This window comes from Bos javanicus, chromosome 21, assembly GCF_032452875.1.
Source record: "Bos javanicus breed banteng chromosome 21, ARS-OSU_banteng_1.0, whole genome shotgun sequence".
Classification (NCBI taxonomy): Eukaryota; Metazoa; Chordata; class Mammalia; order Artiodactyla; family Bovidae; genus Bos; species Bos javanicus.
In genome coordinates this window covers 12,307,535-12,332,652 of record NC_083888.1, presented here as the reverse complement: position 1 = coordinate 12,332,652, position 25,118 = coordinate 12,307,535, and the positions used below count along the sequence as shown (strand labels likewise).

Here is a 25,118-nt window from a genome sequence, read left to right as displayed (position 1 = left end):
TAACACTCGGGGACCTTGGTTCCTCTGTTAGGACTTTTAATCAGTGTGTGCTATCTTACCCTCGAATGACGTGACTGCCAGTTAAAATCTTCGGGATAAGGATTGCGTTCATGTTCAGGAGTTTTCCATCCCGCAGAAACCTCAGAAAGTGCTGAAAAAAAAAAAAGAAAGATTGAAATGATTCATGGTGGATATTAAGGAGTTGGAAATATTTGTGAGAGAGTAGCCTAATTAATTTTTGGTGTAATATTCTTAGACTCTATCAGCTTGACTTTAATATCAAGAACACACATCAGTAAATCTGTGAAGGCCTCAGTTGGGCATTGTCCAAGACACCTGGAATGTGTCAGTGAACAAAACAGACCATTGGGCTCTGAGCTCAGACTTATTCAGAGTCTGGTTCACAATGAATTATACCAGCATACCTCCCAAAATTAGAATTATTTTTTCTTTCTTTGTAGCATGATCAGCTGGCCTTCATTTTTGCCCGTGTGGGTTATTCATTCATTCATTCTTGCCTCCTTTCTTCCTCATTCACTGACGAGTAGTGCACAAGGATGTCCCAGGATGCACAAGGATGTTCTGTGCCCTGAGTGTGGTGGTATACTTGCACGCGTGTAACACACATGCATAGCACATACTCCTGGTATTTTATTTATGGGCATTATTTTTTTTTCAGTTGATCTCAGGAGTGTGGAGGAGGGTCTGTCATCGGTCCCTCTTTCTGCTTTGGACACAGTGGCTCTGGCGGCACATTATTCATTCCTCTTGGCGTCTGTTTCAAAGCTCCCCGGGAGGAGGCCGCAGGTCAGGGTGTCAGCCCCAGCCCGCTGAGGGCCTGGCCGAGGGGGCTTTCAGCTGGCCTGGGGGAAACAGTGTTCTCTGCTTTGCTGCAGGTGTGGGGGTGGCAAAGAATGGCAACTTTGTCAGTTTAATCTCTGAGGCCCCTGTTCCAGTATGAGTCCCTTGGCCCCATCTTTTGAGCCGATGGTTCCAGAGATTGATTTATTTATTATGATTATATTCTAAAGTACAGGGTTCTCTCGAGTCAGCCATCTGGCCAAATGTTTGAAAACGGTTTCTTTCCCTTTTCCCCGACTCACGGCCATCCTTGGGAGGGGTGGGCTTCTCTCCAGGACCCCTGACGTCGGTGGCTGGTGCTGGTGGATTTTCCGTCTTGAATTTTTTGTGGGTAGGAGAGTGATGACATTCCCACAATGAAACCACACAGAGAAAGTTCAAGGACCCTATTTATATTCAGTCACAAAAGGCAAAGAAGAATCAGCATTTTCCCCAAATTGTTTCATTTCTCTCCACTCTCAACCCTTAGTCTCTGTGCAGGGAGACATTTGTTCTGAGTGTGCTCAGTAATACACTTTGAGTCTGGAGTGTGGGAAGAATCTTTACTTAAAGGGGATCCTAGGCTTTCTACATGTATTTTTTAAACCTGTCCTGCTCTCTTTTTCTGTTAAAGGCACAAGTGATCCCTATGTGAAGTTTAAGCTGAATGGGAAGACCCTGTACAAAAGTAAAGTCGTATATAAGAACTTGAACCCAGTTTGGGACGAGATAGTCGTATTGCCAATACAAAGCCTTGATCAAAAGCTGCGTGTGAAGGTAATCCCAGATGATGTTCAGGCCTCCTCTTTGATTAAAAATATTCACTTCTCAGGCATCTTTGCCTTCTTAAAAGTCAACTTCCCCAAATTCATTCTTGTATAATTCCTAAGCCCTAGGTTAAAAAATATGTGTAGAAGGAATTCTTTATACCCTTGGTTCAAAACTGTATGTTACTCTCAGATCAATCAGAGTGAAAATAATATCCCCATTGATTGTATTTAAACTTAACTGAATGTGGAAGAATTATTACTGCCAATGCAGTGGTGACAAGTACTAAAGCCTTTCTCATTAGGAATAACTTTATACTTAATAGAGCTTTAAGCTACCGGTTATAAGCATCAATTGCTCTAACATCTGGGTTAAAACTGCATGAGTTGAGCACAGGATGGGATTGCTGTAGAATATTTCGCAAATTTCTATTTAATTGGCAGAGTTGCCCACAGTGGAAAATACTAAATTTTAATGAGAGACCATTTAAACTGCAGAGAGTGGTCCATTGTGCATAATGTCTTAATGCATATGAATACTGCCTTAAAAGTATTTTCTGCTATTTTGGCCATAGTAAGCCAAATGGACAGGTTTGAATAGTTTTGTTCTCTTCACCAGCTTGGCTAAATTCTTCTTTAACTATATTGTGCAAATTATTTTTAGATCTAGAAGATTGAACTCAAAATTCCCAGTCTATTGCATTTATCCATACTGTGATATACTCAATTTGTTTACCATATTAATGCATTACTGGCCCCCCTTCTCTTTGTAGGTATATGATCGAGATTTAACTATATCTGATTTCATGGGTTCTGCATTTGTCATTTTGAGCGATCTTGAGCTTAACAGGTATTGTAATTTTACCAAATTGTGATTAGTGAATTTTAGAGGTAACTCAAGATAATAAAATGAAAAAATCTTAATAAATGAAAGAGTGCTTTAAAATGTGAGCTTTTCTATGATTTCTGCTTTTTAGCTCCCAAATATATATTGGTCTGACATTAAATCTTCTATAATTTAAAAGGTGTGAACATAATTTAAAAGGGGTGAATTTTGTACTTCTATTTGTTAATATTCAGGTTCATTAACCTACTTATCTTAAAATTAAAGCAAATATTTACATTTTCTTTGGGCAGTAGGGGAGAAGACTCAGTTGACCATCTGTTGAATTAGGCAGTACGTTTCTTGACCCTGAAAAATTGGTTTATTTTCATTGAATTTGGTGTGTTCTTTAACTTATGTCTTAGACCTACTTAGAGGTAGATTTTTATAATAAGGACCTGATGTATTCTAAGGCAAAAAATACTACCCCAATAAATGCTAATATCATTCATTGCCTTTTGCTTTTAGAACGACTGAGCATATCTTAAAATTGGAAGATCCAAACAGTTTAGAAGATGACATGGGAGTGATCGTATTAAATTTGAACTTAGTAGTAAAACAGTGTGATTTCAAGAGACACGTGAGTCTGACCCTTTTGTTCTTTTTAAAATTCTTCATTGCAATTTTTCTTTGATAATTGGGTTACCAGGTGACTGACATTTTTGTCATTATTTGAGTAGGGGGGAAAATTGCATAGAGACTTAAAGTTATCTATCTGTGATAATGTACAGCCTTTCTTTTGGAAATCTGGAAAGAAAAAACCCATTAAGGAATGATCTCTGTTCTGGCTAGGGATGTGAATGTATTGCTGTTGTTAAATATGTACACTGCTTATGGTTTACTTGTAACACATGATCCAAAATATCACTTTTACTTAGTGTTACTGTTTCTATTTACCATTTTCTTAAGTACTAGATGACTTAGGCATTATTCAGTTATGAAAAGCAATTTCTAGGATTTAATCATTGTGCTGTATGTACATTATTAAGGTGATCAGTGCATCATTTCCATCTCAACTTTTTTCTTTTAGCTACCACATTTTCTATTGAGAGTCCTTCTGAGGAGATACACATTTTAATATTCTCTGGTCAATTACATGGAAATTTCTAGTTAATGTACAACCTATTAAAGATATCTATAGCATCAGGAAAAAAGCATTGGCTTTTGTGACAATATGATGGGCACTCTGTTTTTAGGAGCAAATATGTGAATATAAACCATAATCTTATTTTATATTTTGGTATTATATGTTACAATTCCAAGAATGAAAATGAGAATGAAAGCATCCTTGATTGTAATTTATTTGAAAGGTATTTTAAAAGCCAATTAAAAGCAGCTACTTGAGAAAGGACTAAGATATCTTGAAATTTAAACTTGAGAATCTGGTATGAAAATCTGAAGCCTGCTTTTAAATTAAGCCTCCAATAATATTTCTTGAATTGAGTCACTGAGGTCAGTGTGGAGAATATTCTTCATTTTGACATCACCTTTGCTGTTGGTTGTAATTTACTTTCATGATGAAAATCATGAGTGATTTACTAGTGAACTTACTGAAGATAGCTTAAAGGAGTTAAAAAACAAACAAACTGCGCAGTGACTTTTCAGTTGCCAGAGGGTCAACTGCACAGTTGTTATTTTTAATTTGAATTCTTTACTTATGAGCATTTACTTGACGATAACTTTGGGAAAGTGATCTCCGTTTATTAATGAAGAAATGGCATGGTTAAAACCTGAGGCCTCAATAGCACTGATATTTTGATGTTAAAATGTCTTACATTGATGTTGAAAATAAATACTTTTCCATCCAACCTAATGATGGAGGGATCTCCTTTAGCTTCTCATAGTTTTGATGGCATTGCCGTTGAATTCACTGTCCGTGTGTCCAGTAGGTGACCAGTTCCATGAGCTGGATGCCAGGTTAAAAGGACATGCCGTGTAGATGAGCATTGTGTTTGCCACATCAGCTGGTATATTCTGAAAATTTCTTACAGATTTAAATGGGGTTTGTAAATTTGGATAAAGACTTCATGAAATGAGCTGCATAATAGCAGCCTGCTTAGTCCACTTGTGGATTTTTCTGTAGTGTATTGGATCATGTTTAGCAATACTACTGGCATTTAAAATATATTGAAATATTGCCAAAATTTGGAGTTTTTAAAGAGAGCCATTTCAGTTAAAGTTTATTTCAAATTGCAGAGCTTTAGAGTCAAGCTGATAAAAACCGTAACATGTGCAAAATGTCTGTGAATTGACCCTCGGGGCCAGGGCATGTGGGCATGGTGCAGTTAGAAGGTGAGACACCGGCTGGAGCACTGACCAGCCTGCCTTCTGTCTCTCTTTCTTGACAAAGTTGGATTAGAGTTGCAGTCATGGGCTCTGTCATCAGACTGCGTGGGTTTGAATCCCAACTCCCCTGTTTTTAGTTTTAAGAAGTTAAGTGATCAGGTCAGATTCACAGAATTGCTTAACCTCTCTCAGCTACAAGTTCCTCATGTGTGAAATAGGGATTAAAAAAAATCTATTTTATAGTTTTGTGAAGATCACGATGACTAAAAAATAGTGCCTAGCATGGAGCAGACACTTGATATAAGGTAGTGTTAGTATTATAGTGAGCAAACAGTGGTACTCATTTTCCATTAATTTTCTTATCTATTTTTTAGTCTTTGGGGATATAAAAATCAAATGAATTATATTTCAAAGGGCTGTTTAGAAATAGCCATGTGTATTTACAAGATAGTGATTAGTTTTAGTGCTTGTTCTGGGTGAAAATATTTGTCCACATGTTGTTGGAAAAATACAAAAAGAACTGATTTTAACACCCAGGTTGGAGTGTCTATAACTCTGGGTCACATGCCGAGTGGCTGAGCTCACAGTGTCACCAGAGGCAGTGTTTTTACTGAAGAATATTTTCAAGACATTTCTGTACCAGCATTTCTAGGTGTTGGTCCCTGGAATATAAGTGAACTTCCCCCAAAGATGATTTGTCTTCTGGTTTGTAATTTATTGGGGAGATGTATTGACAAAGCAGATAGGTTATTTGCCTAAAGGTATTTTTTTTCCTTAATCATAATAGTTACTATGAGCTGCTCAATTAGATTCATAATTGAGTTATAATCTGCCAAATTTATCCAGTTAGCTGGTTAACCAGCCAGAATAGAGCTTCGCAGGACTGGCCGGTGACAGGGGTAATGAGGGATTTTGTTAGGAGATAACTTTAATTATGGACAGAATTCAGCAGCCTTAGCGCGACAAATGAAAGATCAAAAAGAGAACAGTGGTGAGGTTACCGGCTGTTCAGAATATTTTTTTTCCTTCCCTCCCTCACTGCTGCATTAGCTTGTTTTTCTTAACTGTGCAGGAATGACTCCCATTGTTTTTCCTATTATTTTGAACATTGAGATTTACTCAGCAGAGGGAAATGGAATGATTTTTTTTTTCCTGATCTAAGACTACAGAAACTTAAACATGAACTAACTTTGTCCATGAACTTCTTAAACATTTTCATAATGCTCTCTGAATATTTCAGGTAAGAGAAATCTGCCTTTCCACTTTGCTTTTAGAGGCAAAATTATAGTGTTTTCAGGCAAATAAAAACATAAATGTGTCTTGTAAGGACTGAATAGTGTTATGTGTCCTTTTCTGTTAACTTTGGAATTCAGTGAGAAAATGGTGTAACACAACCATGGAAATGTGGTTTTCCTAGGTTTCTAACCATCTTCTTGTTCTGTGTGTTTTCTCTAACCTCAGAATGTGGGTGTCAGTTGTTTGAATGCAGTCTGCACCATCTAACTAGCATAATAACATGGTCATGTTGTTAACAGCTCCATTTCTCTCTCTTATTTTGCCGTTTTCACCATCCAATGGACACAATCCTTAGCGTTGGTCAAATCGGAAGCGGTTAAGTGCCAGCAAGGTAAATATAGCTGTTTTCTTTCTTTTCATCATGTGGTTCCTCTTTGTAGCAAAGACAAATGTAGACATGAATGATACTATCCAACCTTTCCATGTAAAGGCTTCTGTTCCCTCTGACTGCTGATATGAATAAAAAGGAAACACACGCTCTTTTAAATTTCATTTAATAACAGCATAGCCAGATGTTAGACTTAGCTTGTTTCAGAGGTGAACTTTTATATGTGCTGGCCATGTTAGAATGTTACACTTCAGGATGGGGGACACATGTACACCGCTGATTCATGTCAATGTACAGCAAAAACCACAATATTGTAGAGTAATTAGCCTCCAATTAAAGAAATAAATTAAAAAAAAGAATGTTACACTTCATTAAGCTTGAATTATTTGTAGTTGCAGTGCAGTTAGACTTAGTCCTTTAGAAAGTTATTTACCATTAGGTAGAAGCTAATTTTGGTACTATAAGGGCAATGAAAAGATTGAGAGGAATATGTGGTATATTTTATAAATCTTTTTTATGCTATTTCTATTTTACCATTTATTTGTTTATTTTTGTGAGTGTTTCTTTAAAGATTTCTCTATGAAAAATAATTGTGTGCAATTGAAGATAGGGATGTGTTATCAATTCATCAGGTTCTGAAGGTAACACATTGTCACTGAAGTGACTAAATGTCAAAATTCATGTAATGTAAACAAATCCCAAAAAACTCTGTATAACTTCCTTCAGCTCTGCTACTTCCAGAAGAGGAATGATCAAGATGCAGGTGCCCGTGATGGGCCTGTGTGTTAGGGGAGGGTGCATGGGCAAGCTCTGTATATGCATTTATTTATACACACACACCTGTACACAGATGTATACCAGTTCTCATTTCTAACCTGTAGTTGTTTACTTCTCTGTAAAATAAGGAGATTGAAACAGAGATTTTGTGCATTACAAGAGCATGTGTATGTAACAGAGAGAGAGAGAGATCCGTAACCTGAGTAGTCATTTAGGAAGGCAAACTTTCTAAACCTTGCTTTTTAAAATCCAGAGGAATCAAAGTTCTGACTCTTCCTAAAATGTATATCCTTTGCATTTTGGGAGCCCTTTAAAAATAACCAGGCTAAGGTTTTTGCTTTTTTTTTTTTTTTTTTTTTAATTTAGCTTTGTTTTAATCCTACCTGTTCACTGGGTTTTCAGAACTCTGGTTCTTTTTAGACATAAAATTAAGAGGCAATAAATAATCATGTGAAGCCGTCTCAAAAATCCCTCCAACTTTTGTCTTACTCCTTTATAGTCACTAGAGGGTAGGAGAACATCATTCTCCCCGCAGAAGGGAGCTGGCTCTCCCTCTTGCGTATTAAGCGTTGCTGTAACCATCCAGAGCAGTAAAGTTTCCCAGCATGCTCCGGCGAAACCTGACAAAGCAGTATTTTCTCGTTTATTGATTCTGCTGCTGCACTAAAACACTGGTACTGTACATCAATAACCATCTTTAGTTAGGGAGCTCCGGCCTGTGGAAGAGCACTGGCAGTTTGTGGAAGAACATAAAGGCTAGAAAGAAAAATTGTGAGCTTGGGGAATATTGGAGTCCAGGGAGGACAGGAGAGGTTAGGAAGAATGGCCCAAGGAATGAAGAGGGGAGAAAAAACGTTGCCGGCAAGGATAAAGATATCAAAACTCTGAAAGGAACAGAGGATCCTGGAGAGCAGTATTTATGTCTGTGCTGCGAAGTGGCGTCTTACCACTGCGTTGTTGTCTTCTTCTTTCCCTCTCATTGTAGTTTCTAGAATTTTGACTTCAGGGCGCTGGGCTCAGAGACTTAATAAATGCCTGCGCCTGGTACACAGTGTTTTGTAAAACCTTTGATGAACAGAGGTCACCGAAAGCTACTTATGATCATGGGTGAGAGATACAATTTATGGATTGGTGCAGAATTTCAATTGTTAGGGTGACTTTTTGCTACTTAGAGTCTGCAGTTATAGAGGGAAAAGTGAGATAACTTCTCATTTAGCTCATAAAAGTGAGTCACAGGGAAAATCTATAGTCTCTGTGATTAACTCTCTGTAAAAGTAGTTAAAATACCCTGATCAGTCTCTCTTGGTAGTTTTAAACTATAAACTGCTTTTTTTAGGATTTCCATTTAAAAATTAGAAAGCAGAAATTTAACATAAAGAAGATTATTTAATGTGAGTGTATAAAATTTTGCTAGTTCTAAGTGATGCATTACCTATAAAATGTCATTGACTCTTTCACCTCAATCTTACTCTTATAATAACTTTATTTAAATAACTGCTTCTTAAACTCATAAGTTTATAATTTTGCATCACCCAGAGTGGCAGTCTTTATGGACTGTCTTCTAAAGCGTTTCATATATATATATATATATATATATATATATATATATATATATATATTATGTATTTTGGCTGCAGCAAGCGGCTTGTGGGCTTCGTTCCCTGACCAGGGATTGAGTCCTACCCACTGGAATACCAAGGACTACCCCGTTTCCTGGGTTTTGTTACTGACCTTGGTTTTAATACAGTGAATACGTAGAGATTGCCTACGTATTCACTGTAAAACTACGTGAAAGTAGTTTTAGCTTTCATGCAAAAGCCTTTGTTTACCTTCAAGTGAGCATTTTAAAGAGAGAGCTGAAAATCTGATCTAAAAGGGCCTGAATCAGATACCTGCTTCTTTTCAGACATTTCCTTTGCATAATCTTTTATGTGAATAGATCTATTTCCATACTTTCCTCCTCTCTAATGTATATCACAGTTACAGAGCTAGAAAATTAACAGCAGTTACTTCTCTTATGTCAAATAGTCTAATGGGATAGAAACATGCCGATAAAAAGTGAAATTGGTAGGTCACTGATGTCTTCAGCAAATCTGCAGCAGTACACACCCCCCTTTGATTTGGGACAGTATTATGGGTGACCATGTGCCCTTTGAGTTACGGGTTTTCTTTATTTTAGATAATTTGCACCACATGTTTATTGTCATATGGGTCCTCTTTTGACCTATTGTTTCATGCAGTTATATGACAGCCGTTTCAGGTAAAAGACACCCTGTGTAGGGCAACATTTTTTTCGGTGTGACGTTAGTTGATTAGTGGTTCCACCGTTTGCTGTGTTCGGCTTCATGTTCGTTTAGCAAGGTTCCTGCGTTGTCACAGAGGCTGAGCACTACAGGGACAGCATTTTCCTGTCCCCCTGCCAGGGAGCCTCTGACTGGCTGAGAGGGAGGGGCAGGATGCTGCAGGGGGGACAAGGGAGAAGTCAGGGTCTTTCTCCCCTTTCTCTGATTCATGTGGTGTCTGTTTTTGCCCCCTCCACTAGCCAGTCCTGCTGTGGTTTCTGCTTCTCCCAGGTACCTCTGACCCAAGCATTTATTCTTTTTCTCTCTGTAGCTCAGGGATCACTGAATTGCAGCCTGAGTGCAAAATCCAACCCTGTATCTGCTTCTGCAAATACAATTTGATTGGAATGTTGTCGTGCTCATGGGTGTGTGCACTGCCCCTGGCTGGCAGGGCGGAGCAGAGTACTTGGGACAGAGCCTAATTCTTACTACCTGGAACTTTACAGAAAATTGCACCACGCCTGCACCACCCCCCCCCCCGCCCCCCGCCCAACGCAGGCCTAAAAGTGCTGGCCACTTCCTGCTGTCGCTAACCTTAGCTTTCTTCATATGTTCTATTTGGCATCCCAGCACTGTATTATATTCTGTTATGTTAGATTATATTAAATATATTGTGTGCTCAGTCACTCAGATGTGTCAGACTCTTCTGTGACCCCATGGACTATAGCCTGTCCATGAAATTCTCCAGGCAAGAATACTGGAGTGTGTAGCCCTTCCCTTCTCCAGGAGATCTTCCCAACCCAGGGATCGAACCCAGGTCTCTTGCATTTGCAGACAGATTTTTGGCTGTCTAAGCCACCGGGGAAGTTGGGGAAACTTAAATTGAAAGAGGACAGTCAAAGAATTTGGAAAGAAGATTGTTCAGTCTGTCTGCCTGTCTATCGATACACCCGTCTGTCTGTCTGTCCTGATGTGCTTGGTGAGCAGAGCCCAGGTGAGAACCGGAAGGAAGTTCTGATGGTTGTTTTGTCTGTCATATAGTTTTGAGTTGAGAAGAAGCTGCTTAAAGTGGAAGCAATGCCTCTTCTCCACCTTAGAGGTAAATGCCTTCTGTCACTGCACCTCTTTCCCTACTTGAACTCATTTCACTATTGGTGAAATGAGTTATTTCACCAATTTCACCCTTATTACACTATTGGTCCTGGAAGTAGTACAAGCAAAACCCTTTGCAAGAAGTGTGGTCTGTTTGTGGAACCAAAATGAGAGTATCATGCCTGGACTGCTTCCCCAATTAATAGAGTGCTTTTTGTTCTGTTGTTTTTTATTTTCACACATTATTCACTGAACTCAAATGCCTATCCATAGTATCACCTTTTACTGTTTTGTTTTCTTGGTTAAATTTAAAGGATTGGAGGATGGTATATCCCAAACAGCCATATATATTCATATATCTGTTTATTTCTATCTTCCTATCTAATATATCTGCCTATTTTTTAATCTATCTATATGCCTATCTATCCCTTATCTACCTACTTATTATCTCCCTCTCCATCTAGAAGTAACACTGCTGAATATCTTAACCTTGATGTTTCTGCTGCATTGTTATAAAGTCTAGGCCAGCATTATCCTAGACAGAATAGTTTCTAGAGGTCTTCCTCATTTCTGGGGGCCTCAGTCATGCTCAGCTAAGGCCATGAATTTATTAGAATCCTCAAACCTGGTGTATCTCCAGCCCAGAAGAATAGAGCCACTTTTCACAAATCTGTCATCTCAGTGACATTAGAATCACTTTTGTCCAAAACTCTCTCACTGAGCACATACTATATTGGCAGGAATGCCGTCCTGAGACTTCAGAGATTAGTAAGACTTGGACATCATAACTGATGCAGCGTTCGAGAGATGGAGCAGTGGAAACAGTGACAGACTATTTTCTTAGGCCCCCAAATAACTGCAGATGGTGACTGCAGCCATGAAATTAAAAAATGCTTGCTCCTTGGAAGAAAAGCTATGATCAACCTTGACAGCATATTAAAAAACAATGACATTACTTTGCCAACAAAGATCCATCTAGTCAAGGTTATGGTTTTTCCAGTAGTCATGTATGGATGTGAGAGTTGGACCATAAAGAAAGCTGAGCACTGAAGAATTGATGCTTTTCTACTGTGATGTTGGACAAGACTCTTGAGAGTCCCTTGGACTGCAAGGGGATCCAACCAGTCCATCCTAAAGGAGATCAGTCCTGAATATTCATTGGAAGGACTGATGCTGAAGCCGAACCTCCAATACTTTGGCCACCTGATGTGAAGAACTGACTCACTGGAAAAGACCCTGATGCTGGCACAATTAAAGGCAGGAAGAGAAGGGGATGACAGAGGATGAGATGGTTGAGTGGCATCACTGACTCGATGGACATGAGTTTGAGCAAGCTCTGGGAGTTGGTGATGGACAGGGAGGCCTGGTGTGCTGCAGTCAATAGGATCGCAACGACTGAGCAACTGAACTGAATTGAACTGATCTGATTAGGAGAGCTGAGAGTAGAGAGGTGGGGTATTCAGAGACTAGACCCTTATCTTGACCTTGCAGGTGGGTGGGGTGGGTTGAAGGCTAGAGAACTGAGTGAAAGGAGACAGGAGTGAATCTCACCAAGTGAGGAGGAGGAGGAAGTTCATTGAGACATGACGCTCACAAAATAATGTGTGTGGCAAGCACTCCAGACTCTGTGTTGGCTCCAAAGTTGAGCTCTCTCAACCAGCAGCATCAGTAGAAATCGTTTAAATGCAGATATTTCTGGGCCTCCATCTCAGGCCTCTCAGATCAGAAACTCTGGAAACGGGACCCAGCCACCTATTAGTGAGCCTTCTGGGTGACCTGGAAGCATATTTATGTTTGAGAACCACTGGTGTGGACTAGGGGGTGGCGTGGGATGCTGGGAAAATAGGAGGTGAAGCCAGGGATGTCAGAGGGGCAGGCCTTGTAGAACTGCAGGGAGCGCTGCTGGATTTTAGATTCCTGGGGTTAGAGTGAGGCAGGCAAGGTGCCTGGGATAAAACGTGAGACGGCTCTGGGGCCAGCCCTGCCCTCACAGAAGCCTGAGCATGAACACCTCCTTGAATGTTTCATCCTGAACGCCTCTCTCGCCTCACCCTAGTCCTAGTCCTGCTTAGGGGTCCCCTTGACCTATTTTAAGTGAAGGAGAGCCATAGAAATACAGACTACAGGAGTTAAGGCCTGCAAATCAAGAAATAACAAAGGCCTACTCCAGAGCACAGGGAACTCTGCTCACTCTTATGTGGCAGGCTGGATGGGACGGGAGTTTAGGGGAGAATGGATACATGTATATGTATAACTGAGTCCCTTTGCTGTCCACCTGAAACCATCACAACATTGTTAATTGGCTATATTCCAATATAAAATGAAAAGATAAAAAAAAAGAAATACTAGTTGATGATTATCGCAGATGAACCAGCCATTTAATTTTGAGCTTCCTAGAGGTCAGGGTGAAAAGGGAAATCTTATTTACTCACATGGCTGTCATCTTTTTCCTCCTCGGTCCAGAACCCTGAGGGTCATTGGGTATTTATAGACTTTATCAATTTTTTAAAAATCTTCTCATAATCTAATTTTTAACTTCAAACATCGAGTGAGGATAGTCCCTCTTAATTAAAAAATAATGTAATCCTTTAATATCTTTGCACACACAGATTATTCATCTCCTTGGAACTATGATATAGTTTTCATCTGTAAATATGTCTCATCTTCCATGTCCATGCCTCTGTGGGAAATTTAAAAGGCTTGCTTTATATCCCATCCAAAAATTTGTTTGTCATTCTAGGAGAATTTATGCCTCCAGGGTTCTCTTCAAATGATACAAGGAACTGCCAAGTAGGAGCTTTCTGGAAGCCTGTTGCATGAGTATATGGATCTTCTCATGTCATGCTATAAAAGCTGTTGACAATGAGCAGTAGTTTTACATGTTGAAAAAGCTTGAAAGGAATATTTCATGGAAAGCTTTTATAGACTGCGTCTTCTCCCGTCGTTTTTCTAAGCATTGACAATATAGTTGGAATCTTGCTTTACTCTTCAATTTGCTTACAAAGTTAGTTCATTTTTGTTTATGCATTTGTCTCCATTGACTCTCTACTTCCTCACAGTGACTCAGGAAAGATAATTAATGAGAATCAGAATAAGATGTATTGGCAACATGGGAACACGTATTTTTAAATTTCCATCACTGAGATGATCTAAAAAGTACCCGTACAGTAATTGGTGCCACTAAGGTAGGCCTACTGGGAAAACCTTGTAAAAATGTTTTTTTCAGTGGCCCTAATTTTAATTTTACTTTTTAAAAATGTTTTGATATTTTTTGCCACCCAAGGGAATGCTTTGAATTGTTACCAATCAATGGTATTGATTCGCATAGTTAATTATGAATGGTGGTATCACTAGAGAAAGAAGTGGCTACCTACTCCAGTATTCTTGCCTAGAAAATCCCATGGACAGAGGAGGCTGGTGGGCTACAGTCCATAGGATTGCAAAGAGTCAGACGTGACTTAATGACTAAACAACAGCAATCACTGACTATCACATTGCTTCTGATGACTGTAGGTGTTTCCCCTGCTCCTGGACTCTGTGCCTCCCTGTCAGGATCCTTCTTTATACCTGACTTTCTGCTGTTCTTCCTGGCTTGGGATGGACAGACACATCAAGCTGTTATGTCCACCATCCTAGGGTTTCCTCTGTAACCATGCTGAGTAGTTGTCCTGGAACCCACTTTGCCATCTTCACAGCATGCTGCTTGGCCAGAATCCTCCAATAATGTATGTTTGCCAGTGTGTAATCCTTTTTTTTTTTTATTTCCCTGGAAGGCAAGTCTATTCACTGTTTTCTTCTTTTGGGCTCTGCTTGGTCATCATTGCTATGCATGGGCTTTCTCTAGCTGCGATGACCGGAGGCTCGTCTCTAGTTGAGGTGCACGGCCTTCACATTGCAGTGGCTTCTCATCTTGGGAGTACGGCTTGAGGGTGAGCAGTCTTCAGTAGCTGTGGCACATGGGCTTAGTTGCCCCAAGCATGTGGCATCTCTCCAGACCAGGGATGGAACCCCCATCCCCTACATTGACAGGTGGATTCTTAACCACTGGACCACCAGGAAAGCCCCATCCACTGTTCGGAGAGTCTATTCCTAGATCAGAAACTCCTGAGAATTCTCCACTTACTGGTAGTGAGCAGAAAAGCCCCACAGCCTGTACCTTCCATCTTTCTCCCTTTCTCCTTTCCCTTCCTGTGAAATTTTCATGATCTTGGAGTAAATCAATGTTTTGGAATCTGTTTCATTTTTTACAAAAGTTAGTATGTTTCTAAGTTAAATATCCCAACTTGTTTTCCCTTAGTCATAACTAAGTTGCATGTTTCAGGAAAGAGTCACTCTTTCTGGGAGTAGGTTTTCCAGGGGTGGGGGCCATGGAAGAGAGCCGATGAATGAATCCATATAGAAATAGTAAAAGTTTCTGATCCTCTGGGAGGAAGGAGAAAAATAGCAAAACCCTGCTGGACTGTATTTTATCCATTATGTCTGCTGAGAAATTAGGGTCAGGACCCAGAAGCTTTGCTCTATCTCCCGGTGTTTGTTTCAGCTTAGGTAGGGTGGGCTTCTCCCTTTGATGGGTCATTTCCTTCTCTCCTTTCACATTCCAGGCTGCATTAAGATGACAAATTTCACTTACAGGGCTCGGGCACAGACATGAAAACTTGAGCTATTGAGCTAACAGAGTGAGTGCAGAGGAGTCGATTTATGGTGGGGAGAACAGGGGTGTTTGAAGAACGTGAAAGTTCCGGAGAACCCAGCTCTGCATCCGAGCACAGACGGGATGGCTCAGGTGCTACCCCCCAACCCCAGACCCTGCCTCTTAAACCTCATCGCAAGTCTCAAGGGTGGAAGAGAAATGTGAAAGTGATTAAGAAACGTGTTTAAAGCTCATGCTCACATCCTAGACCTCATCGCTTGCAGATGAAACTTTTTTTTGGATATAACCTTGTAGAGGGCTTTGCAGAAATATTTAGAAGTATGTAGAATAAAGGTCCTGTGTCCTTTTCTGTCTGTGAACTGTGCAATAAACACTTCTCTTTTCCTACCCCGCCTTTAGCAAGGGAAAAAAAATCTTGGACGGTGAAGAGCAAGTCCATCACATCAAACATGACTGCGTTAAATGCTAAAATGTTCAAAGTCCGACTGAGATAGATAAAGGCTTTGATGGAAAGTGGATATTTCCCAGGGACATTACAAGCAATAATCCAGATGTTAGAGTGTAATGCAACGAGTGTCCCTGGATTGATCAGGAGCTCCAGCCAAGCTGGGCCTGGTGCAGGCCTTTGCCTTGCCCTCCCTTGCCCTCCCATGCTGTTCCGCCATATGGAACCTATCTCTGGGCCCCGTTAATAACCAGCTTTGGATTCCATTTTCACAGAGCTCATAGAGCTAAGTGGGGCTGTTTTATGGACAAGTTAGATAGAAGCCTTTCCAAGATAAACATCCAATTTGAAATTAGGACATACCAAGCCACAAAATTATTTTAGGGCATATTTCATGGAAACACTGCCATTTTTCTTAGGCAATTGCCAGACTGTAGGATGCCCTTTGATCCCTTGTGGACATTACTCCCTTCTTTATAAAAAGGATTTTGAAATAGTTGCAGTGTTTAGGGAGGAATATATCTGTCGGAACTTTGAAGCATGGCCCTGGGACAGGTCATGCTTCAGCTTATTGGTTGGCAAGTCAAACTTTAAGAAGAAGAAACATAAAAAAAGAAAGTGCAGCAGGATGTATGAATCAAATTCTCATTTTCTTTTTAAAGATGGAAGTTTTCCGCCTGTGTGCTTGGTAAGCTAGAGAATGTTTTAAAAGGATCTGTATGCACACACATAGAGTATAAACACAGCTACATATGTATTTATATATGTACCTGTCTATACATTCCGATGGTATGCATTGTTTTTAACAAATACAAAGTTACTTAATCTTATTTCATAGATTTTCATGATTGAATGTATTCTTTGTATAACCCAACCTCTGATAGAAGTTAGAGAAAGAATTGTTCCTGTTTTTAAGAGGAGAGGGTTTTTTCTTTTTTAAACAAATTATTTTCCCGTCTCCCTTTCCTGTTCTGTATCTGCATCTTCAAACCTGTGTGTGTGCGTGTGTGTGTGTGTGTGAATTCCATTTTCCAAAGAAAAGCAACACAGATATGAAACTGGGAGTATACATTTCCATAAAATAGCTTTGTTTAAGGAAATCATAAAATGACCCAAACGCTTGGCATTACTGCATCATTTGTTAAGAGGGGTGGAGTGACGTGTGTTGGATGAGGTAAGCTGGCATGTAATTAACCCGGCGCTGACATACCGTTCGTTGTGATAAATTGTGAGTAACCGGTGTCCAAGCAAATTGATGCCTAAATGATCTCAAAGATATAGTGAGCAGATGACAGGAATGAATATATAGTGTTAGAAATTCATTGCTTTACTGTGATGCTCGACACCATCTCCATCCTTCAGCCCATTTATTTCTCCCTCAAATTAAGCCGTCCACCCTCGTGCCATCTCACGTACTGCGTGGAGAATGTGAATGAATTCTGCCAACCAAATACAGCCTGTGGATCAGGTCAGGGATTCTCACTCAAACAAACTCACCATAAAAAGACACTGTTGAGACCTTCAGGGTATTTAACAATGTTAAAGGAATAGACGTTACTTGTGTTGAGCGTGATCATGGCATGGTGCTTATGTAAAAACAGATAAGTATTTTGCTTTCAGATATTTCAGCCAGAGGAAACATTAGGGAAGCAGGGAAAGATGTAATAAGATGACAAAATGTGATGAATAAGCACGTGGAGGTTGGTTGTGCTGGTCTCTCTGTGTGTGTGTTTGAAGATTTACATAATGAACATTAAAAATAAAGTGTGCTTGTCCTCTTCATAATTTAATTCTGGGGGATATTTGCCTTTTTCTATATTCTGTTTAAGCTGTGTGTGATGTAGAAAAGGAAAAAAAAAAAAAAAAAGGTAACAGTTACTGAACACTTACTTGGTCCCAGGCCCTGGTCTGTGTTCTTTATCCAACGTTCCCCTCCCACCAGATCTGCAAAGCTCATTTGGCTGTCAAGCCTATTATGAGCTGTCTCTGGACCTGTGAATCTTGCACTACAATTAGGCTTTTTTGTTGTCCCCTAAAGGGGATTCTCCTTTTTTTTGGAAAATCCCAGGGATGGGGGAGCCTCGTGGGCTGCCGTCTATGGGGTCACCCAGAGTTGGACATGACTAAAGCGACTTAGCAGCAGCAGCAAGGGATAAGGCTCAGCAGTAAAGAGTCTGCCTGCAGTGCAGGAGATACAGGAGACTCAGGTTCGATCCCTGGGTCGGGAAGATTCCCTGGAGGAGGAAATGGCAACCCACTCCAGTATTCTTGCCTGGGAAATCCCATGGACAAAGAAGCCCATGGGCTAGCAAAAGAGTTGGACACGACTTAGTGACTGAGCACAAGAAATAAAGAGAGGTGGGGACGGATTCAAGTGTGAAGGATAAATTGAAAGTCATAATTTTGAAATGCCCAGAGGTAGTTTGTTTCCCTGCAGAGCAGTGCCTGGTTCTTATATCTCCGTTTCCCAGAATGCCTCTCTTCCCTTCCTACTATCAGAGTAGCCAAAGGCCCATTTGGAAGATTCTACGGAAGAGCACGTGTGGGTGGGGAGGCCAGTGCCAGGTGCCAGTGTTGTTTGAATCCATCCTTCACTGGAGGCTCCAAGCCCAGTGCTTGAGAAGGAAGTCACATAGCTGTGGTTGCAGGTTTGCAGAACCAGTGAAGAACATTCACACATTCACTAGGCAGGATGTGCTATTTCTCATGAATATTGAAAGCTGGACCACCTCCTCTAATCACCAAAGTCACACTCAAGAATTATCAGCAAGTTTATATGTCATCTTTATTTCTTTGCTTTAGTCCTCTTTGATACGCAACCTCCGGCTCTCAGAGTCCTTGAAAAAGAACCAACTCTGGAACGGGATTATAAGTATAACTTTGTTGGAAGGAAGGAATGTCTCAGGCGGAAGCGTGGCAGAGATGTTTGTCCAGTTAAAACTGGGAGATCAGAGGTATAAAAGTAAGGTAAGTTCTGTCAATTCCTTAAAGAGAACAATGTCTTTAAGATGAAAACAATGGGAAAAAAATGTATGTTTTCCCCCTCTAAACTTTGCAAGAACAAAATTTATTTTTAACTCTCCTGTGTGGATTAGGAGCACCCCAGAAAACAAAATAAATGTACAGATGCTGTCTGTTAATATGGGGCATTTGATTGCTTAGTGTCATTTATTTTAATATAGTCACTGGAGCTAGGGAAAGTTTATTAAACAATAGATTTGAATGCATGGCTTATTTTCATTTTGAAAATAAACAACTGTGTTTCAGAGATTGTGCTGAAAACAATTACTAAGTGTTTTCAAAAATCCTACAAAAATAAAATAGTGTAATATGTTATAGTTGAATTAAAATACTTGAGTTAAACTAACTAAACATATTTTCAAAATTATACACTCCTGGATTTCTCTAACTTGTTGGTATGAACACCAAAAATAGACATCTAATACTGCTGTTTTCTTACTCTGATTTTTTTTAAAGCTATCTAAAAGTATTAAAAGTGATTTGTTTTGAACAAAAGTAATAGCTTTTTTTTTTAAAGCTGTCTTTAAAAATCAATCATCTTATTCCACTGATCCAAATTCCATTTAATTTTTAATCTCAGTAATTCGGTGTGGTTTTTATTTCAAAAACCCTAGTCTCCAAACCATGGTAATTAATTAGTTTTACATAACTGTCAGACAGGAATATTTCCTATGTTTTATGGATTGAGGGAACTAGGGTACTTGAAAGTTAAGTCACTTGCCAAAAGCCACATAGGAAGAAAAACATCAGAGTGGAAGACTTTGAAAATAGGCCCGAGGGTATTTGCAGCTGGGGCTTTCCAGGGTAGCGGACTTACCTGAAGCAGACTAGTTATAGAATGACTTAGCGGGGCAGGAGGTTGTCTCTCCTGCACAATTTTCACTGCAGAATCAAATATTAAAGGTCATTTACTCCAGCGCAAGCAGCAGAGAACCGAAGTTCATGTTGCAGAATTGTTGATTATGAGAAATGCAAGAAATTGAAGCAAAGTTATGGCCAAAATGTACAGATGATCATTTTAAGCAGGCAGTTTTAGGCTGTACCTCACAATAAGTGTATCCAGGATAAGCACAGGTCTCCATTAAGATTCCTTTAACCCTCCAGCATCAGGGTAAGGATTTATAGAAAAATTATTCATCACTAAGCGCACTTACCCTTTTAGACTAAGGTGAAGTGTAGAAAGAGTCCAGTATCTGCTGCATTCCCCCTTGGGGAGTACTGCGCTTAAGTTGTGATCAAATGGGCTTTTTTTCCTGCATAGTTTCTAAATTCTGTGATCTGATATATTTAAACTCAACGATGATGAAAAACAGCATAGATGATGTTATATGGTGTTGGCTGCAGTTGAGGTCTAAGCAGTTCATTTTTTCCCATGCGAGCAAACTTGGCCCCAGGATTTCATCATTGGCCCTGAGTTCCTGGTATTTAGTGGCCCGCATTTTTGCTCACTTTTTCTTCACAAATTGAATCTCTGTGTAAACGAAACAGAAATGAAAGTCTTGCCAATGAATCAAACACATAAGCAGTTTGAAATCACTCTTGGAGAACATGGAAACACTTGTGGAGTTTTCCAACCACGCATGTTCATTTTTAGGTTTGGCTGTAGTGGAATTTCCTAATCTTCCTCTGACTCCAGTGACTGGATTCAGGAAACTTGAATTTAGAAATAGGCAGTCACATACAAGTTATGGGTTTCTCATGTAATGCATCTGACAGATGTTAATTAAGATCCCAAATTGTTAATTTATATAGTTCTTAAGCCAGCGCTGAAATGGATGTGCCAATAAAAATGTTATTTCCATTTGATTAACCAATTAGGAGTATCTTTTGTAAGAGAGAAGAGTTATAAAATATCTATTGAGATATAATATTATATAGAGAGTGCAGCTCAATAGTCATTATTATATATGTGTAATAAATATTACCCATGTATCAAAAATATATATTTTGTATACCTATAACATTGATTGTTTCTTTGGGGATAACAATGCTGTTTCTAATTTGGTGGATAAATGACTGAATCTGGGGTCAGCTAAAAGAGTATGATGTTTTGCCAATTCTTAAAACCTTGACATGCCTTTCATTTTCAACAAGGAAAATTTTAACTGTGTAAGAGTGATCATAACCATAATTATGATTGCCTTCCTGCTGTTTAGAAATAAATGAATGTGTAGCTGCTATAGTGATGAATGACATTTTAAGAAAATAAATATTATAACTGCATGTTTTCTAGACACTGTGTAAGAGTGCAAATCCGCAGTGGCAGGAACAGTTTGACTTTCACTACTTCTCTGACAGGATGGGCATTTTGGACATTGAAGTGTGGGGAAAGGACAGCAAAAAGCATGAGGAACGTTTGGGCACGTGAGTCTCTTCTGCTTTCTAAATGGTGGGAGACGTGTCTGCATGAGGCTGGTCTATAGCATTGTCCTTATCTGGTTGAGCTTAGAGTAAAACCTCATATTCCCACCCCAAGGAGCCATAAGTTAGCTGGACCTTAACCTGGGGAAGACTTTTTCATTTATTAATTGGTATATGCTGTTTAGTATTGATTGCAATAGAAGAAAATCGTTATGTGTCAGGGATTCTCTAAAGAAAGATAATGTCCCATCTCAGACTCTTTGGGAAATGTTGGTATCAGTTTCCAATGCACCCTATGAGTTTGGTTTTGCTATTTAGTGAAAATACCAAATAATTCAGTAACACCATGAAGCTAGGTGTCCCAAATTGATGGAACCTTTCCATTGTCCTCTATGAACTTTGTGGCAAATCATAATGAAACCTGTTGAGGCCAGATCAGTTTTATTTGTATACTTCAGACCTTCCCAACTTAATTGAGGTGCTCACTTGTATATAATGAGAAATACTGTAAGTATTAATAGTTTCCATATAGGATTATAGTAAGACTATAGTTAAATGCGATTCTGCCTGCATCGTAGCTGCCCCAGTTTAAGCATGAAGGATATGCTGGTGGAGGCATACATCTCTGATATTTCTGGGAAGGCTGCAAGTTCACAATATTATCCTTATTTTATGGATGAGGGAATGGAGTGCTGAGAATCTTGGCAGAATAGTGAATGCGAGACTCAGGATTATCTGTTTTCAAAGACCCAAGTTTTTTCTTCCAAACTACTGCGTTTTGTTCAGCCAATATGCATCCAGTTTGTCCACCCATTCTAAATTTAGAATACAGCATTTAAACGGCTCTCAACATCTGTCTGTGGTCTTTTTCAAACCAAGTTCTCTGGAGCCCTGGGTTCAGGGAGATGTGTTGGGGCCAGCTTTCAGGATAATCAAGTTTCTTCTGAAACCAGAGCATCTCCACTTTTACCTGTGCTCTGTGGTGGGGTTCTGTTCCAGGCAAGAGTTTTACTGCTGAACACGAAAGATTGAAAGCCCTTCATCCAGTAGAACCCCTTCATTTTACAGATGAGGAAGTCCAGAGGTCCAGAGATGTTACGTTTTTCTATCAGCAAGGAATTTAGGGGCCAAAATAGGCTGTGCCCCAGCTAACCCAAAACCCAATGCAGTGCTTTTTTTCTGTGTAGAATGCTTAGCAGAGGCGGTTGCATGAAACATCAGTTCTTTTCACTGCTGTTATCCCATCCTAGTATTCTTGGGCTTCTCTTGTGACTCAGCTGGTAAAGAATCCACCTGCAATACGGGAGACCTTGGTTCAATCCCTGGGTTGGGAAGGTCCCCTAGAGAAGGGAAAGGCTACCCACTCCAGTGGGTACATTTCATGCAAAGATGGGCTCGATAAAGGACAGAAATGGTATGTACCTAACAGAAGCAGAAGATATTAAGAAGAGGTGGCAAGAATACACAGAAGAACTGTACAAAAAAAGATCTTCATGATCCAGATAATCATGATGGTGTGATCACTCACCTAGAGCCAGACATCCTAGAATGTGAAGTCAAGTGGGCCTTAGAAAGCATCACTACGAACAAAGCTAGTGGAGGTGATGGAATTCCAGTTGAGCTATTTCAAATCCTGAAAGATGATGCTGTGAAAGTGCTGCACTCAATATGCCAGCATATTTGGGAAACTCAGCAGTGGCCACAGGACTGGAAAAGGTCAGTTTTCATTCCAATCCCAAAAAGGCAATGCCGAAGAATGCTCAAACTACCGCACAATTGCACTCATCTCACATGCTAGTAAAGTAATGCTCAAAATTCTCCAAGTCAGGCTTCAGTAATATGTGAACCGTGAACTTCCAGATGTTCAAGCTGGTTTTAGAAAAGGCAGAGGAACCAGAGACCAAATTGCCAACATCCACTGGATCATGGAAAAAGCAAGAGAGTTCCAGAAAAGCATCTATTTCTGCTTTCTTGACTATGCCAAAGCCTTTGACTGTGTGGATCACAATAAACTGTGGAAAATCCTGAAAGAGATGGGAATCTCAGACCACCTGACCTGCCTCTTGAGAAATCTGTATGCAGGTCAGGAAGCAACAGTTAGAACTAGACATGAAACAACAGACTGGTTCCAAATAGGAAAAAGAGTACGTCAAGGCTGTATACTGTGACCCTGCTTATTTAACTTATATGCAGAGTACATCATGAGAAACGCTGGACTGGAAGAAGCACAAGCTGGAATCAAGATTGCCGGGAGAAATATCAATAACCTCAGATATGCAGATGACACGACCCTTATGGCAGAAAGTGAAGAGGAACTCAAAAGCTTCTTGATGAAAGTGAAAGAGGAGAGTGAAAAAGTTGGCTTAAAGCTCAACATTCAGAAGACTAACATCATGGCATCCGGTCCCATCACTTCATGGGAAATAGATGTGGACACAGTGGATACAGTGTAAGACTTTATTTTTTTGGGTTCCAAAATCACTGTAGATGGTGACTGCAGCCATGAAATTAAAAGACGCTTACTCCTTGGAAGGAAAGTTATGACCAACCTAGATAGCATATTGAAAAGCAGAGATATTACTTTGCCAACAAAGGTCCATCTGGTCAAGGCTATGGTTTTTCCTGTGGTCATGTACGGATGTGAGAGTTGGACTGTGAAGAAAGCTGAGTGCCAAAGAATTGATGCTTTTGAACTGTGGTGTTGGAGAAGACTCCTGAGAGTCCCTTGGACTACAAGGAGATCCAACCAGTCCATTCTAAAGGAGCTCAGCCCTGGGATTTCTTTGGAAGCAATGATGCTAAAGCTGAAACTCCAGTACTTTGGCCACCTCATGTGAAGAGTTGACTCATTGGAAAAGACTCTGATGCTGGGAGGGATTGGGGGCAGGAGGAGAAGGGGACGACAGAGGATGAGATGGCTGGATGGCATCACTGACTCGATCGACGTGAATCTGAGTGAACTCCAGGAGTTGGTGATGGACAGGGAGGCCTGGCGTGCTTCGATTCATGGGGTTGCAAAGAGTTGGACACGACTGAGCGACTGAACTGAACTGAACTGAACCCACTCCAGTATTCTGGCCTGGAGAATTCCATGGACAATATAGACCATGTGGTCGCAAATAGTCGGACACAACTGAGCGACTTGCCCTTTGATCCCATCCCATCTCAGTAACTTATCCTGAGACAGACAAGAGGAATTTTGGAGACCATGGCATGTTCCTCCCGTGCTTGTCTGCAGTGGCATTCTGTCGACAGAATGGCCTGGTTTGTCCCAGGGTACTTAATAATCTGAGCTCTCACTCACCTGATGGCAGCACTCTTGCCCACTTATCATGTGGAACATGCACACGCACCTACACAGTTCATCCATCCGTGTAAACACTGGCTAGGAGGGCCAGGCTGCCTCCGGCTGAGACCGGGGAGCTCTTCCTGCTGTGTGCGTGTTGTGGTCCCGGTTCCGTTGCTTTGTGCAGCCTGCTCAACCCCAGTTCTCTGCTGCTCTGGTAGGTAATAGCCATACTTCCCTGGAGATCTACAGGGCCAGATTTGTGGTTTGGGGCACCAAACTAGGCCCTGTCACTCTTCTGCGCTGGAGAAAGGTCTTCCTGTGGTCCAGAATGCACAGATTTTTCTCTGTCAGGTGCTTTCCTAGTCTCCCCGCTCCTCCGTTTCCACAGGATAACTTAGACGCCTGCGTGTTCTCAGTGCCTCCCACCCTGGTCACTGCCGCGACACCCCTGTGCACTGCCAACACCCACAGCAGAAGGATCAGATGCGTTGTGCTAGCCAGCGGAGCACGGATAAGTCACGTCAGTGCACAATGCAGAGAACTCTGTGTCCTGCAGTGTTATCTGATGGATGGCCTTTGAGCCCCCGGTGATGGATGGCCCATGTGTTATTTTCGTAGGTGCAGAGAGTAATGGCCTTTCGTTTCGTGTGTCACCATGCCGTCATGTTTCCTTCACATAGTAGGAAATGCTTTTTCAAATGAGCGTTAAGTTTCTTTACAGACACAGGAAATAATTGGAGATGTCCCTCTTATGCCATGTTTTGTCATTTGGGTCTTCATTTATTATTTGAGCTATTTCC

The 25,118-nt window shown here is 40.4% G+C and overlaps 1 protein-coding gene across 7 annotated transcripts in view; it reads left to right on the top strand.

The window, feature by feature from the left end:
* MCTP2 (multiple C2 and transmembrane domain containing 2) overlaps window positions 1–25,118 on the top strand; it is a 260,725-nt gene that overhangs the window by 98,511 nt on the left and 137,096 nt on the right. For 4 of the 7 annotated variants that reach the window (XM_061394292.1, XM_061394289.1, XM_061394287.1 and 1 more), the window contains 6 exons: window positions 1,475–1,617; window positions 2,381–2,457; window positions 2,959–3,070; window positions 6,368–6,403; window positions 18,450–18,614; window positions 20,902–21,032. In XM_061394292.1, the coding sequence (XP_061250276.1) occupies window positions 1,475–1,617; window positions 2,381–2,457; window positions 2,959–3,070; window positions 6,368–6,403; window positions 18,450–18,614; window positions 20,902–21,032 (664 nt within the window). The other 3 variants (XM_061394291.1, XM_061394293.1, XM_061394294.1) reach the window with 3 other exon arrangements.